This window comes from Sinocyclocheilus rhinocerous, unplaced genomic scaffold, assembly GCF_001515625.1.
Source record: "Sinocyclocheilus rhinocerous isolate Xijiao unplaced genomic scaffold, SAMN03320098_v1.1 scaffold1488, whole genome shotgun sequence".
NCBI lineage: Eukaryota > Metazoa > Chordata > Actinopteri > Cypriniformes > Cyprinidae > Sinocyclocheilus > Sinocyclocheilus rhinocerous.
In genome coordinates, this window is record NW_015633542.1 from 125,936 (window position 1) to 142,610 (window position 16,675).

Here is a 16,675-nt window from a genome sequence, read left to right on the forward strand (position 1 = left end):
TTTGATTAGTAATATGCATTGCTAAGAACTTCATTTGAACAACTTTAAAGATGATTTTCTCAATATTTAGATTTTTTTTGCATCCTCAGATTCCAGATTTTCAAATAGTTGTATCTCGGCCAAATATTGTCCTATCATAACAAACCACACATCAATGGAAAGCTTATTTATTCAGCTGATTTATAAATCTCAATTTCAAAAAATGTACCCTTATGACTGATTTTGTGCTCCAGGGTCACATTTATCTCTTATGTCTGGCTATGTGAATATATATTAACTAATGATCTGTTAAGCATCATATAATGTTTGTAATGATAGTTATTATAAAGTGTTACCAAAGAAGGATCAGGATATTAACATAAAAATTCACCTTTTGTGTTCCAAGGACCAAAAACAGTAAAAAAAAATTCATTTTTGGCTGAACTATTCCTTGAAGCCAAACAATCCGCTCCGTCTTACCTTCCAGAATTACCTCTTTGCCGGTTTTCTTCAGGGCCTGAACAGCCTCGTCATGAGTGGCCTCTCTGAGGTCGTAGCCGTTGACGGACAGAATCGCATCGCCCACGTAAAGAGCCTCCGTCTGGTCCGCCGCCAGTCCTTTGAAGATCTTTGAGATCAGGATGGGCATCTTATTCTCCTTACCACCTGTAAGACAACAATCATTTACACATGTGGTAAAAGACAGGTGAATGCATGCTTAGCTAACTGAAAACATCATATCATGAAAAAAATATGTGATGTGCAATTCAAAAGATTTATTTGTGACCCTGGAGCACAAAACCAGTCTTAAGTTGCACGGAGATATTTGTAGCAATAGCCAAAAAAACATTGTAGGAAAAATTGACACTTAAGACTGCTTTTGTGGTCCAGGGTCACATTTGGTAATACGTTTTTTCTATTGTTGATAAACTTCTCCAAGTTTTTACTTTTAGACATACTGCCTCTCTTAACTCAGTGCGAACGCCTCTGTCAACTTACACGTCTTTTTTTAATCATGTGCTGATGAAGATAAAAACCAGCAGATAGTACAGCAGTGACGTCACATCCTTCAATTTTCAGCATAAAAACAGAGGGAACTACTCAAATAGCTGCTTCTTTCAAACTGGTTATAGATCTCTGATAAGCTGGGATGCATGTCATGCTGCTGCTGAGAAATATAGACAAACAAGGTAGGGATCTCTTTCTTATATTTGTAATACTGATAACTAGATCAAACTAGTGGCTGTTAAGATCGGGTATGCCAATTTAATTGCACAAAAACAAATATTTTGGTCTGATAATGTGGAGATAATGCAAAAAATTGATAAAATTGGAGTTTGCATGTTTACATAAAAGTAGTTTGCAATAAATCCAAATGCATTTGTCTTTAATTGCAAATTAAACATAAGATATTACAGGGTTTCTGTAGGTTTTATGAAGTTACATTTAGGACTTTTTAAAGACCTTAAGACCAAATAAATTAAATTAAATTATTTATCAGAAAACAAGACTTCACATCTTAATTTTGCATCTCAAGTAAATGTACATTGATTTAAGTTTTTTTTAAAACTTTGTATTGGAAAACAAGAGGAAAAAATGGAGAGATGTTAATTTGTGCAATGCGTGCAACATTCAGTGCAACTTCATGAATGTAAGACTTTCTGCTCTGATTAAGACCTTTTTCAGACCTTAATTTATGGAAGGGCGAATTAAGACTTTTAAAGACAGAATCCACAGAAACCCCCTTTAAGAAGAATTAACAAATTGGTCTTTTTGTTGACTTTGATGCAAAATTTTCACACTTACCTGAATCTATAATAGCTTTTGTAAATCAGAAGACACAGAGTATCAAAATGTTAAAGAATCATGTGTTTTCAAACACAAAAAAAGTCTTACGGGGAAGATCAAGACTCTGTTTGAGGCGGTTAGTCAAGACTGAGAAATAAGTTTTTGTTGTTATTTTAAGGTCTTGTACACGCCTTATCTCCTTCCCAAATCACTGAACACTTCTGTTATTTTCAGATTTCACACTGCAAGTAAAGGGCGGAAACATCAAAATGAGGCAAAGTTCTACGTTTTTCTTCATTTTGAACTGTTGTGTCCTCATAACCCTGACCGATGGGTTTTCTTTGAGTAACTGCACGATTTATTTCCCCTTCGAATACTCTGGCCATCTGAAGGTACTGTGTAGCAGGATGAGCTACAGGAAGATACCTTCTCCGTTACCACACAATACCGTCAATTTAGATATTTCCTACAATGCCATCCATCAGATCGTTGAAGGGGATTTCATCCGACTTTCAAATCTGATCATTTTAAACATATCTCACAACAGGATATCTGAAATACACAGCAATGCACTGAGTGACCTGGCAAACCTGGAAGAGCTCAACCTGTCCAACAATAAAATAAAAACCGTGACCACAAAGCTGCTCAACGGTCTTGCAAACCTGTCTCATTTAAGACTTGACTCGAATTACCTAGAGACGACTGAAAACCAGTCATTTGCAACACTTTCGAATTTGAGACTCGTAAACCTCACCAATAACAAGTTAAAGCACATTTCCAAACTCCATCCTGTTCTCCAAGCACCGCATTTGGAAGAACTTTACTTGGGAAAGAACGGCTTCAAAGTTTTCAACTCAAGCGACATCCCATCAGCATTCTTTGGTTTGAAAAAGTTGGATCTGTCGATGAATCCCTTGACAGTGTTCAAGATGATGGAAAACATCTTTCTTGGTCTTGAGTACTTGGACTTGTCAAGCTGTTTCCATTCCAATATTTCAGATTGGTTTATTCTAGACAAGGCGTTCTTGAACACAGTTAAGACTCTCAACCTCAGTAGGAATCACATTGAAGAGAACCAACTGGATTATATAATGCAGAGTTTCGCTTCTGTGACCTGGATGGCACTGGACGGTCTGAAGGGGTTCAAGGTGGACACGTTTTTACAGACGGCATGTTCTTCTAGTCTGAGGAGTATCCACTTGGAGGACAACAATCTTTCTGTACTTACCCATCGCATGTTTAGACCATGTGCACTTCTGAATGACTTGCACCTAAGAAACAATGGAGTATCGAGAATGTATAAATCGTCATTCAAACATCTAGTCAACTTGACGGAGTTACAAATACAAAAGAACCTTCTGACGCAACTGAACGACACTCTTCAGGTTCTTCCCAACTTACGGGTCCTCGACCTTCATCTCAACAGCATTGGAAATCTTGACTGCTCTGATTTTGCGAATCTGACGCAGTTAAGACAACTCTATTTGCACAGGAACCGAATTGTGACAATCAAGGCATGTGTATTTAAGGATTTAGGAAATCTCGAAGAGCTCATTTTGAGCAGCAATCGTATGTTAACGGTCAGAGGCACCTTTACATACGGCCCCCAAAACTTACAATACTTGGATTTGAATAACAATAAGTTGAGTGCCATCCAAAACGACTCTTTCAAAGCTTTACACTCCCTTCGGACCTTGCATCTCGCAGATAACCAAATATGAAATACCTATCCATATGCTTTTGCAGGCCTGATAAATTTAGCAGACATGTATCTCGGATCTATCAAAATCACAGAAAGAACTCTAAGAAATCGTGCTGTGTTCGCTGGTACGCCTAACATACGAAGTTTAGACGTGTGTTGCAATTACATCTCATACGAGAGTCAAGAGGAGCTACAAAGTCCACCGTTCATCCTGTTAAGTGAACTGAGAGTTTTGAAGATTAATAGTCAGCGTCGAGGCTTAAACTACATCCCCTCGAACTTCCTGAAAGGTCTCAAAAACTTGCAAGTCTTTTATGCTGGGAATCTTAATATAGAGAATTTACACGTGGACACATTTAGTTACACTCTCAATCTTACTTTCTTGGATTTGGCAAGTAATAATCTTGCGAACAGGAATGCCTTGACATCCAGGCTTTTCCAGCCAATATCAGGCCTAAATAAGATTACGTTGGGTCGGACTCACCTTAAGTCCTTGGACTTCTTAGTCGACGCAAATCTCTCCAGTTTGACGATCTTGCGAGCCAGTACGAATGACCTTGAATTTATAAACCAAACCGTCATCCAATCGCTTCCTCAACTCAAAGTGCTTGACTTGCAAAACAACAGCTTCACGTGCGACTGTAGTAACGCTTGGTTCATCGACTGGGCCGTCAAGAACAATAAAACGCAGGTGCTTTACCTGAACATGTACGAATGTCGCTATCCCCTTTCTTTAAGCGGAAAGAGTCTGGCGGCCTTCAACACTGAATCCTGCAATGTGAATTACGACTTCATCTGCTTTGTCTACAGCTCTTCCATTGTCATTCTCACTCTAGTCATTTCATTTATCTACCACTTTCTTAAATGGCAGCTGGTCTACGCGTACTACCTCTTCTTAGCCTTCCTCAATGACAAAAAGAGGAAGCGAACCTCAAATCATCTGGATTTCCAATACGACGCCTTCATTTCCTACAGTGCTCAAGAGGAGCCTTGGGTCCTGGAAGAACTTGTGCCCAAACTTGAGGGTCAACATGGCTTGAGATTGTGCCTTCATCACCGAGACTTCCAGCCAGGAAAGGCCATTATCGACAACATCGTGGACGCAATATACAACAGCCGCAAAACCGTCTGCCTGATCACGCGTAAAAAGTAATTTTTCTGCTTTTTAAATTTATTTTTATTTTCAGATGAGCTCCGCAACAAAAGCAACCCAAATTCAGACATAAATAGTATTGCAATTATTGCACTATAAAATATTAATATTAAATAATTTATTTTTTTTAATTACCGGTATTTTTATTTCCTATGCAGATGCACTCCACAACAAAAACATTGCAATTTTCTTATAAAAATTGTTATTTAAAATGCAATAAAAAAAATAAAAATGCAATTAAAGACCTCCAGGTTTGCTGTGCTTTTTTGTAGGGTTTATTTGTATATTTCCAAATATAGCTCTTCAATACCTCTGGTGAAAATTTCTCTATTTTTTCATATCGCAATATATATCACAGAAAATCAAAATATCACACAAAGGAGACTAAATCATCACATACAAAAACTCTCTTAAAATGAAACTAGTTAAAAAGTAATGAGCGTGCACTGCTAAATACACAGCAACTGCATCAGAAACCAGCTCTAAATCTAGACTACAGATGTGCTCTTTGATGTGATTTACGGGCAACGCTTTAATACCAATCAAAATTTCATCGTCTTCATCCTTGAGCTGAGGTGTGCTCCAAATATTTCAGACCGACACACATATATCTTCTTTAGTAAATGATGGTTCGGTCTGTGGCGTTCTCTTGGAGAAGACGAGCATCTGAATGAAATTTCCAATGAGGATCAGACAGCTGGTGTCGCTGGTCTCAAAGGCTCTTATGCTTTAAACACGCATCTAGAAATTCAAGGGCATGTGAAATGACCACCTTGAGTATAAACCATAAAACATTTATATGTGGTTCCAGGTTTTATAGCGTTCTAAAGAGACTCGCAGACTGTGTGTTCGTGCTCACGAGTGGAATCACCAATGGCTTCTTCCTCCCCATCATCATCAGCGTGTATCAGAAGTGGTCTTGTGTAAATACCCTCTATTCTAGTGACCTTTTGACCTTTGAAGACAGATGCGACGCACATGCGGCTGGTAGCTCGGCTCCTGCCAGATTCTTTTGGCAACCTCGGGGCTCTCCGCTTGAGCTCCAGCACATTATCAATCATTTCCCTCTGCAGTCCCTGCCAGGACGTCCTGCACAAACACACTAATGCTAAAATGCAACAACCTTTCGCTGATTGCATCATTCTTCTGCAAATACAGCGTTCAAAAGTCTGAGTCCACTCGAGGAAATGCTTCTATTTTTGCACAAATACTTTAATTACAAATTATGTTATCAGCATTAGAATTTGAGCGTAATGTTGAACCAAAATGTGTGTGTCTCGGACTTTTGGATCTCAGTGTACATCTCTCTAAAACGCTATTGAGATTTTCTGATAAAAATTGTGATTTAAAATGCAGTCAATTTTTTCAAGAGCTCCAGGTTTGCTGTGCTTTATTGTAGGACTGCACAATTTAAAAAGTGATTATATATATATATATACACACACACACACACACATATATAATGAAATATTACTATTGTAATAATACTCTTTAACTGTAAAATATAAAATCGAGTATTTATGAAAAATAACAGTATTTTTACAGTATAATGGTAAAATTACAATACTAAAAATTTTTGTCTTAAATTCTTAATTTTCAGGTGTTAAACCAGTGTTATTTTAGTATGAATGAGATACTATTATAGTTTTAATTAATATTTTGAATTTTATTTTATTTTTATATTTTCCATTTTTATTTTAAAGTTATTTTGTTGTGCGTTTTTGTTATTTTTTTTATTAGTTGTTTTATAAGTCTATATAGTCTTTATTATTATTATTTTTATTTCAGTTTTAGTGTATCAAGTTAAAGTAAATGATAATGTTGCCTGGGAATTTCAGTTAACGTTAATTTTATTTCAATTAACGATTGCTTTTATTTTGGCGGAAAGCTGCAGGGAGCTTTTAAAGTCACTAGCCAGAAGTTAAATAACTAGAATTTGGTTACGCTATTGAGTGTTGAATTATGTCTTATTTAACTTAGAAAATTTCCTTTGTCGTGGGTGTTTTTTTAGCCCTCAAATCTCTAGAAATCGAAAATCTGATCATTTAGGCCAAAGTGCCCCTTGTGGCAATGCTGAGAATGCAATGCATACTTGACAAAATATCTGCAATAAAATCAGTTACAGTTTGAGGATGATATCTAAATTAAACTAGACGTATCCAACATCCAATAGGGTAACCAAATTCTAGTCACTTAATTTCTGGCTAGTGACAAATTAAAACAATACAAACCCAAGCAAAGAGTTCTTAGCCGAAAAGAGGTGCTGCTAAGTTTTCTTGTGTGTTTTCTAGGGGTTTCCAAAAGCGTTCAGGCCCAAAGACTCGTACCACAGTAAATATAGACGTACAACTGCACTTCGGACTCAAGGCAAGGTCGTCCCTCTCTGGCTCCCTAAAATAAACAGCACCATACTCTTCTCTGCTCTCGTTCCACAGCTTTCATCTGAAGCCAGTGACAGGCTGAGCATGATGGGTAATTCTTCGGTCAGCTGTCGACATTAGGGTGCAAATGCCCTCCTCCCCCCGAGAACACACACATACTGCGTGATTCACGAACCGTAAATCTCAGGACCAGACCAACGACGTGCCACATCCATGCAAATCATTATGAATGAAACATGCAGTCAAATGCAGTGATGTTTCTCTAAGGCCTTCACTGATATGTCACGTAATTTGACAGCTATCAAAGTTTTGAGATACTAAACAAAATTAGAAACCCAAAAGATACCATAGTACAGTAAAATGTCAGATGATAATAACATGATACTAAAGTATTTTCATATGCACTGATGGTATGAGATTGCAATAAATACCAAAAAGGTAGCCTACCATGGGATTTTAGATATTTTGGACACAGTAGCACATTATTCTTGGAAAACCCATATAAAACCGTGGTATTATTTTGAGTATCACAATATTTCCATCTGATACCACAACTTTACCACGAGAATTTTAAAAAAAAGACCATAGCACAAGAAGCCTACCCAGACAGACAGACAGAGAGAGATAGATAGATAGATAGATAGATAGATAGATAGATAGACAGACAGACAGACACACAGACAGACAGACAGATAGAGAGACAGACAGAGAGAGAGAGAGAGCGAGAGAGACAGACAGACAGACAGACAGACAGACAGATAGATAGATAGATAGAGAGAGAGAGAGAGAGACAAACAGACAGACAGACAGACAGATAGATAGATAGATAGATAGATAGCCTTCACGAGTTGTTCATTAGTTTTTCTCCACCTTCATAACTGAACCGACGGATCAAACCGATCCTCAGTTTCAAAGTAACTGTTTCCCGAAGAATAAGTTTAAGTAAACAAAGAACACTTTAATAACCGATATGAACGAGTTCTCGTACCTTTAATACTTATTCCGAGTCCTCCAACTTCTTGTTTGGTGACTCGGACGGTTCGTTTGACGTTCGTGATGGTGTCCGGTACCGGGGAGGTGCTGAGGTTCGCCGGATCCCCGTTAACAGCCCCTCCGGGCGCGGGCGAGCAGCTGTTCGCGGACTCATCGGCGGTGTCTCCGGGGCTCACGGTGAACGAGTCCTCGCTGAGTGCGGCGAGCACACGGATCCAGTGGTGCACGGTAACGCGGAGCTCCAGCAGTCCGCTCTTCACGGGCTTCACTGCGGCCGCCATGATCAACACATTCCTGGAATACCAGCGGAGGAGCGGAGCGTCTGCAGTCCCGAGCTCAACTTACCCCCTCCTACTAACCAAACCAAACCCCTCTACCTCCCTCTCTCTCAATTCAGCTTTAAAGTACTTTTATTGTCATGCTTGTTATAATATTGCCAAAGCATCAGTGCGCACAGAAGCAGAGGCAGAAAAGAACGAAAGAAAAAAATAAAATGAAATAAAATAAAAAATAAATCAAACTTGCCAGAATGTTAATAGAATACCAGTTTAACAGTGAAACTGATACTAAATAATAATAAAATAATAATAAACTTTCAGCAAGACATGAACAAAATGTCATCTTTGTATTAATGTAACATTCAGTTAAAAATATTGTAACTAAACTTCCCTTGCATCTTGAATACATGTGAACTCATCTTAAATAATAGTAATCATAGTCATCATCATCATGAACTTTTGAGTCATGAATGTCAAGTTTCTCAGTGCTACTCTATAAAAAGATCAAAATGCTTTATTAATAATGAAAAACACTTGATAAGGTCATGGGGGTCTAAAGGGGTCACATGGGTAAGCATGCCATCACATGACAACAAAATGGGTCCATGCATGTATGCCACAGTCTGTTTTTTTTAAAATAAATAATAAAAGACTATTCTACAACTTTGCCAACATTTTTTTTATGAACTAAAAAAAAATGACTTTTTTCATTTGATTTTTTACATTTTCCAGACATAGCCTAACACTTGTAATTTTAAACTCCCCAAAAATATATTTTTTTAAATCCAGAAATTAAAAACATGTTGTAAATAAATAAAATATACAGAATATGTACAAACACTTTTAAATATTATTCTTTAAGACAACAGAAATGATTGTATTCAGAACATTATTATTTATTTGTTATTCTTGGTAAATCTGAAAAAAATTCTCTACGGTCAATTTTTGGTAGACTGTAATTCATATGTTGTGTCTTTGATAAGAATAAAAAACTAAAAACTTGCAATCATTTAAATGTTTTTCTATTGCTTTTGATTTTATCAAAATAATAATATAAATAAAATAATAATTAAATACAATAAATATAAATAATTGTATTATTATTATTATTATTTAATAAACTGTATTCATAAATATTTAAAACCACATAAAACAAAGCACTTTATAACACATAATGTACTTTGGTGTACCATAGATGAATTGCATATATCAAAGTATCATGGTCTTTCTCTTTGACAACATAACTGTGGTATTTTGTCGTAACATTTATTTATAGTACATTTCTATCATAGCATATTTTTGTAAGGGTCTTATTTTTATCTACAGACCTCAAACACAGACAGCTGAAGCTCTTTATCTGAAAGTCATTTTTCAGACGGCTGCTAACGTAGTGAAACAATCTCATGTTTGCACTGACGGCACAGTGTGAAGCTATTCAACCTAATTACCAAATAGAGACTCTAATTAGTCTCTTTATATATGGAAAGGTTTGGATGGTTCCTCAGCAAACGCTGATCCAGACATCATGCTCCTCACTGACCTACATTCACAAAAGGAACCTAATTACCAAATAGAGACTCTAATTAGTCTCTTTATATATGGAAAGGTTTGGATGGTTCCTCAGCAAATGCTGATCCAGACATCATGCTCCTCACTGACCTACATTCACAAAAGAGCAAACCACAGTCGGCTCACAATGAGCTACAAACACTGTGCAGTGAAGCTTCTTCTGCTACCCAGCACCACTTTACCATTCTGAGAGTCTTTTACATTTGAAAGCAGATTCATTTCTCAGATCATTCATTCCTGTGCTGCAGTATTTTGAACTCTGCAACATGATGACGTCAACCTGAAATCCTTGAAACAGGATGAATGTTTTAGAGACACACAAACCAAGTAACCTCACAAAACATCACAGAATGCATCACATCCATTGATAATACTTATTGATGTCTGTTGAATTCATCCAATAAATTATGTCACTTCCAGGATGATGACATAATTAAGGAACTGGCTTTTGTTAGCTAAAAGGATTTTATAAAGGACTAACAAAATAGAAAGTAATACTGAGGGCACAGGAAAAACCCTATAAACTGAATATTATCATTCTAATTCATGAAATTATGTAAATTCAAATTCTTAAATGAGTATTTATTTATTTATGTTTCCATCTGATACCATCACTGTACTATGGTGCATCTCCAGGATCAGCTGTAATGAAGATTCTCTGTGTTTTGTTAATAGCAGCTTCTCATCAACTCTTGCAGAATTACTCACCTCAATAGCTTTGATTTTGTCTCCCTCTAGTGGTGCAATAGTTCTTCAAATGCCCTGATATAAGACAACACATAATAAGCATTAAAACATAATAGAACACGTATGTATATTGGACATAATAAACATAATAATCAACCACGACTTAATTTGTTCTTAGCCTCGTGCCTAATAGTAGTGAGAAACTAACACAACTAAATGGTTTGTGCTGAATCCTGAATAGACCCTCCTATGCAGATATTTGACAAGTTACTGTAGAAAAAAAAATCTAATATCTACATATTCAACTGACTTGAACTGAAAAATTGACTTTTTGCTATTGTCCTCTTTTTTTTTTTTTTTAGAGCTGCTTTACAGCAGAATTGAATTTTGCATCATTGAAAATTTTTTTTTTTTGCATTAATCTTTTTAAAAACAATATTGCCAACAATAAAAGTTGAGAAAATATTATTTATATAACAGCACTGGGACTTTTAACTGTTTGTATCACTCTGTGTTTGTTGCAGATTATTATAAATTGTGGGGATTTTACAGTGACTCTTTCTGCAGTTACATAGTTGCACCAGTAGATGGCGACAAGTGACAGAATTATAAGTGAATATTGACTCATTTATTCAGTCGATTTGTTCCACAACACTGAAACATTAACAAACGAAACGATTAACGACAGGGATTTTACAGTGATTCTTTCCAAATATAGGTATCTGCGAACAAAAAGGGGGGTTTTCAAATCGGGATAAGCGTTTTTTAAACTATCCAATCAAGCTGAACTATCCAATTCCAGATGAAGCGATCTTTAACAGACATCTTGCAGACGTGCGTGTGCATTCATATACATGCGATCTCTCAGTGTTTTTCCTGGAATCACCCACTAAATTTTAGAAAAGCAGGTAAAGAAGTTGAAAAAAACGCCCCGAAATTTAAAAACACCTTATTTTTGGATATGCAGACCTCATTCTTTTCACTCTTTCTGCAGTTACACCAATAGATGGCGACAAGGGAGTGTATTACACGTGAATATTGACTCATTCATTCAATCGATTCTTCAACTGCACTGAATCGTTCGAGAACGAGTCTTTATGAGTGAGTCAACGATTCGTTCAAAAACGCTTATTCATTTAGGGGCGAATGAACAAATGCAACGGCTCTGTTTGCGTAAATTGCGTTATCACCGAAGTCTGCGTCATTTTTATTTAGAAGTATATATCTTGCTCTTTGTTTTACCGTTTTCTTCTTTCATTTGCAAGATCAGAGGACGAGAAACACACACACCTCCATCAGTACAGTCACTAAAGCGAGTCGCTTATTTGATTCACTTTTTGATTTGATTCGCGTTTACATCTGCAAGACGTATTTTTTGCTCATCTGCAATAGGCCTATAGGACGTTTCCTATCAGATGTCAAATAGACGTTTAGAAGATGTTTATGATTTAGAATGCATGTAAAACTGAAGTCTGCAAGACGTCTATCAGATGTTTGTACACAGCAGATGCTTTCCAGATGAAGCGATCTTTAACAGACATCTTGCAGACGTACCTGTGCTGTATTTTATTTGTCATCATCATTTAATTGGTTAGTCAATTTTCCAGTTAATTTTAGTAGCCTATATTATTTTAGTATTGTGTGTGTGTGTTATATTATTATATTATTATGAATAAACGAAGAATAAACAGTATTTTGATACATACTGTACTATAGTATGCCATAATTATTATTTGCCATATTTACTTGATTTTCCAATATTTTTCAGACATTCAATTTTTAGTAGCCTATATTATTTTAGTATTGTGTGTGTGTGTGTGTGTTATATTATTATATTATATTATTATGAATAAACGAAGAATAAATACATACTGTACTATAGTATGCCGTAATTATTATTTGCCATATTTACTTGACTCTCCAATATTTTTCAAACCATTCAATTTGTTTTTGTTAGTGTATACGTTTTTTCCAAACTGCCACAGTAGTACTATGTGTGTGTGTGTGTGTGTGTGTGCGCGCGCGCGCGCGTTTGGGATTATTATATGACTATTTGCATATTTGCATATTTTGGTTTGGGTGTTTCCTACCATTATACCATCTGCTCTCACAATCCTTCATGTCTGTCTGGGGTCTCAGACCTGTGCGTGTCTGTCTCTTTGCTCCGTCTTTATGTGTGTGTGTTTGTGTAATGAAATTGTAGATGTGTTTTATGATGCTCTGTCTATATGTATGTTTGTATACACACATAGGCACAGTTTCAGCATTATTCTGCAGGATGATGCTTAAACCAGTTGTTTGTTCATGTTAGTTCACAGTGCACAACTAATAAAACTTTTAATTTTGTGATAAAAATGTATTAGTAAAAATGGACTAATATTAGTAATGCCGTAGAAGTAAAATGAAATATAATGAAATAATTTATTAAATATAAATATTAGATATAAATATATAAATATTAGATGAAAATGTAACGTAAACAAAAATGAGCAATGTTCCTTTGGGAAGTAACTGAAATAAGGTTAAGTTGAAGCATTAGTTACTGAAAATAAATTGGAAAATTGAAATAAATAAAAACTAAAATAAATTAAACCTAAATAGTAATTAAAAAACTAATAAAAATGACAAAAGCACACAACAAACTTTCTAAAAATGTAACTAAAATTAAAATGAAAACTGTAAACCTACAAATAAATTAATAAATTCAAAATAATAAATAAAATCATAATAAAAAATAAAATAAATTCAAAATATTAATTAAAACTATATAGTATATACATAACGCTTGTGTTTGCACAGTGAAATTGCACAAATAAACCAAAACTTTATTTTCTATTTTTGCCAAATACAAGCAGCCCACCACAAGCAGTCAGTGTGCGTTTGCCTGATAAAAATGAAATGTAAATCTATGTATTTGTGCTGTATGTCAGCAGACGATAAGCTGTCGCTGGTCCATCTGCTCACATATAATCTTACTGTCCTGAAGTGGCGTGTGTGTGTGTGTGTGGAGATGTCTTTACCCTGGAGGGTTAACCAGGCGTCTGCCTGCTGACCTTTCTGACCCCGGCCTTTTGCGTGGACCTCAGAAGAACAGCAGGTACACAATCACACGCACAGGAGCAGAACCGCCGAAGTGCAAGAGCTGAGGGGGCAGACGTGTGTGTGTGTGTGTGTGTGTGTGTGTGTGTCGCTTGGTCATTCTCAAGCTGTTGCATTGTGAAAGACCTGATAATGCACTAAATAGACCAGTGACAAAGACACACACACTCAGAGACACAAGCCCAGCCGTCAAACACACACACACACACACACACACTGGCACGAGTCACATCAACAGAGAGACTTCTGCTATTCAGACTAACGCATTTCTGTCTTTGTTGACGTAACGCACGCTGCTTTATTTGCCCGTTACAAATTATCATCACAAAGGCCTGCTGGGTCACATATATGATGTATTCATAGGCCACGTGCTTATTACTCCGTCTGTCTGGATCTGCTCAGTTTGAATCTTTTCTCTTTACTAACATCACGTATCAGCTGGTGTTTTAACGATTTTTGGTGGTCAGTTCTTCTCAAATTCACACAGGCACACACACACACACACACACACTGGCACGAGTCACATCAACAGAGTGACTTCTGCTATTCAGACTAACGCATTTCTGTCTTTGTTGACGTAACGCACGCTGCTTTATTTGCCCGTTACAAATTATCATCACAAAGGCCTGCTGGGTCACATATATGATGTATTCATAGGCCACGTGCTTATTACTCCGTCTGTCTGGATCTGCTCAGTTTGAATCTTTTCTCTTTACTAACATCACGTATCAGCTGGTGTTTTAACGATTTTTGGTGGTCAGTTCTTCTCAAATTCACACAGGCTTAAAGAATCACATTAACATGATTCACAAACAAACACATTACTAGCTGTCTTCAAGTTCAGCATCTATTATTTTAGCATTTCAAACCGTACAAACCAGGGTTATTATCATGAAATAAAACCAAAATTAAAACAAACAAACAAACAAACAAACAATAAATAAATAATTGTGTACATAAATACACAAAAAATAATAAACTTAAAAAAAAATCATTAATAAAATAAAAAATTGAAAATATTATTATATTATATCATTAGTATTTACTAGTATAGTATTTATTTGATTCTCCAATATTTTTCAAACTATGTAATATATCATTGAATTTGTTTTTGTTACTATATTTATGTTTTCAAATTGCTGTAGTAGAACTATATGTGTGTGTGTTTGTAAAAATAAATTAAAACTAAACCTAAAAATTGTTGCTTTAAATAAAATAAGCGTCAACTGAAATAAATGAAAACTAAAAAAATAAACTTATTTTATTTCAGCTAGATGGCAAGGCATTATTTCTCATTTTCTTGTAGTCTTAACATGAAGTATTAAAATAACAAAAACTGAAATAAAAATAATAAAAACTATATACATATAAAAAATTAAAAAAAAGACAAAAACACAAACATACGAAAACTTTATCTAAAATTAAAATGAAAACAGAAAATAAAAAAATCTAAATATTAATTAGAGCTACAATGATACTAAAATAACACTGGTACAAGTGCTGGTACACAAAAGTGTGTTTGTGCATATTTATTTACTATAAATGACTCTTGCTTTTATATTGTTTTCTATTGCAATGACATTTTAAGTGTGACTGGAGCAGGAACGAGGAAGAGCATCTTTTGGGTTTGTGTCAGTAAGGACGGTGGGTGTTAATTTGTTGTTGTTGGTCAGCAGCTGTGCCGTACGCTCAGGAGCAGGTGGCGACTCGTGAGGGGACTGGGAAAGAATGAGCGGCATGTGTTTGTGTGGGAGGCCACAGGAGGAGCGGAGAGACTCTCATCCCGTTTAGAGACACACCACCAACATATGAGGACCTGGATGGACACAGCATCAACACAGATAGGGATGAAAAACAATTTAGACCGTATAGAATTTACTCAGATGACTTCTTTGTCAACTTTTTCAAAATCCAGTGACCTTCCACTATAGATTCTCAGCCACTTCAGGAACACTGTAAACCTGTACATTTGATTTAAGATTTTTTACACTCTATAGATGCAACCAAAACAAACAACAAAAACGTTAATATAAGAGGTTGTTTCTTAAAAAAAATCTATACACACACACACACACACACACACACACATACACACACACACACACTATATATATATATATATAGTAAATCATGATTCAATTAATCACGTTATAAATACATTTAGAAATATACAATATTTGAAAAGAAATTACTACATTTTACACATCTGTACACAGACCCCTCATTTATAATGTGACATGCTTTCATCTTAGATGTATTTCATTTTAGATTTAATCTAAAACTTTTTTAATGATTCTGCTAATTTATTTTCTAAAATATGTATGTTTGTATACATCAGTGTTGTTGTTGTTGTTGTTGTTTTTTTACTAAAGTTAAAACTAAAATCAAAAATATTAAAAATCGTTTTCATTAATTTAAATAAAGCTGAAATAAAACAAAATATAAATATCAGATGAAAAACTTAACTTAATTATGACTAAAACTTACATTTAAATGACAACTGAAAACATAAAAAAGCTAATTCAAAATGTTAATAAATACAAAATGAATACATATAAATATATAATATAATAATATATAAATAATACTAAAATATATTGTGTATACAAGTTTATTGATAGCCTATTAATTGAAAGTCTGTATGGAATAATTATATTTTTATCCATTCATTTGTCAAGGTACTTTATATATGGCATGGTCCTGAAATTCATACTATGGTAGCCTACATGATCAATAAACCAGAAGTAGCTACAAGGTATTATCGTGGTACATTTGATTTGGAAACATGCACATGCTATTACCATGTTTTCTGGACATGATACCATTTGGACATGTATTATGGTGTATGACACTGTAATCATTCATTACCATGATATACATCAAAGTAGCATCTGGTATCATGACTGTACCATGGTATCACCACGGTGTTTTTGGTTTATTGTATAACAGAGTCTCAGTAGCTCCACCTCCAGTCATGAACATCTCAGGGATGCTGTCAGTGTGCTCACACACACACACACACACACACACACACACACACACACAC

At 35.4% G+C, this 16,675-nt stretch overlaps 1 protein-coding gene across 1 annotated transcript in view; it reads right to left on the reverse strand.

The window, feature by feature from the left end:
• Window positions 1-8,359, reverse strand: part of LOC107744389 (alpha-1-syntrophin-like) — a 17,904-nt gene extending 9,545 nt beyond the window's left edge. Inside the window, exons 1-2 of the mRNA XM_016558015.1 lie at window positions 7,992-8,359; window positions 460-645 (exon numbers count right to left, since the gene is read on the reverse strand). Coding sequence (XP_016413501.1) covers window positions 460-645; window positions 7,992-8,277 — 472 coding nt within the window. The 5' untranslated portion in view covers window positions 8,278-8,359. The remainder of the gene's footprint in view (window positions 1-459; window positions 646-7,991) is intronic.
• Between the last annotated feature and the right edge of the window lie 8,316 nt (window positions 8,360-16,675).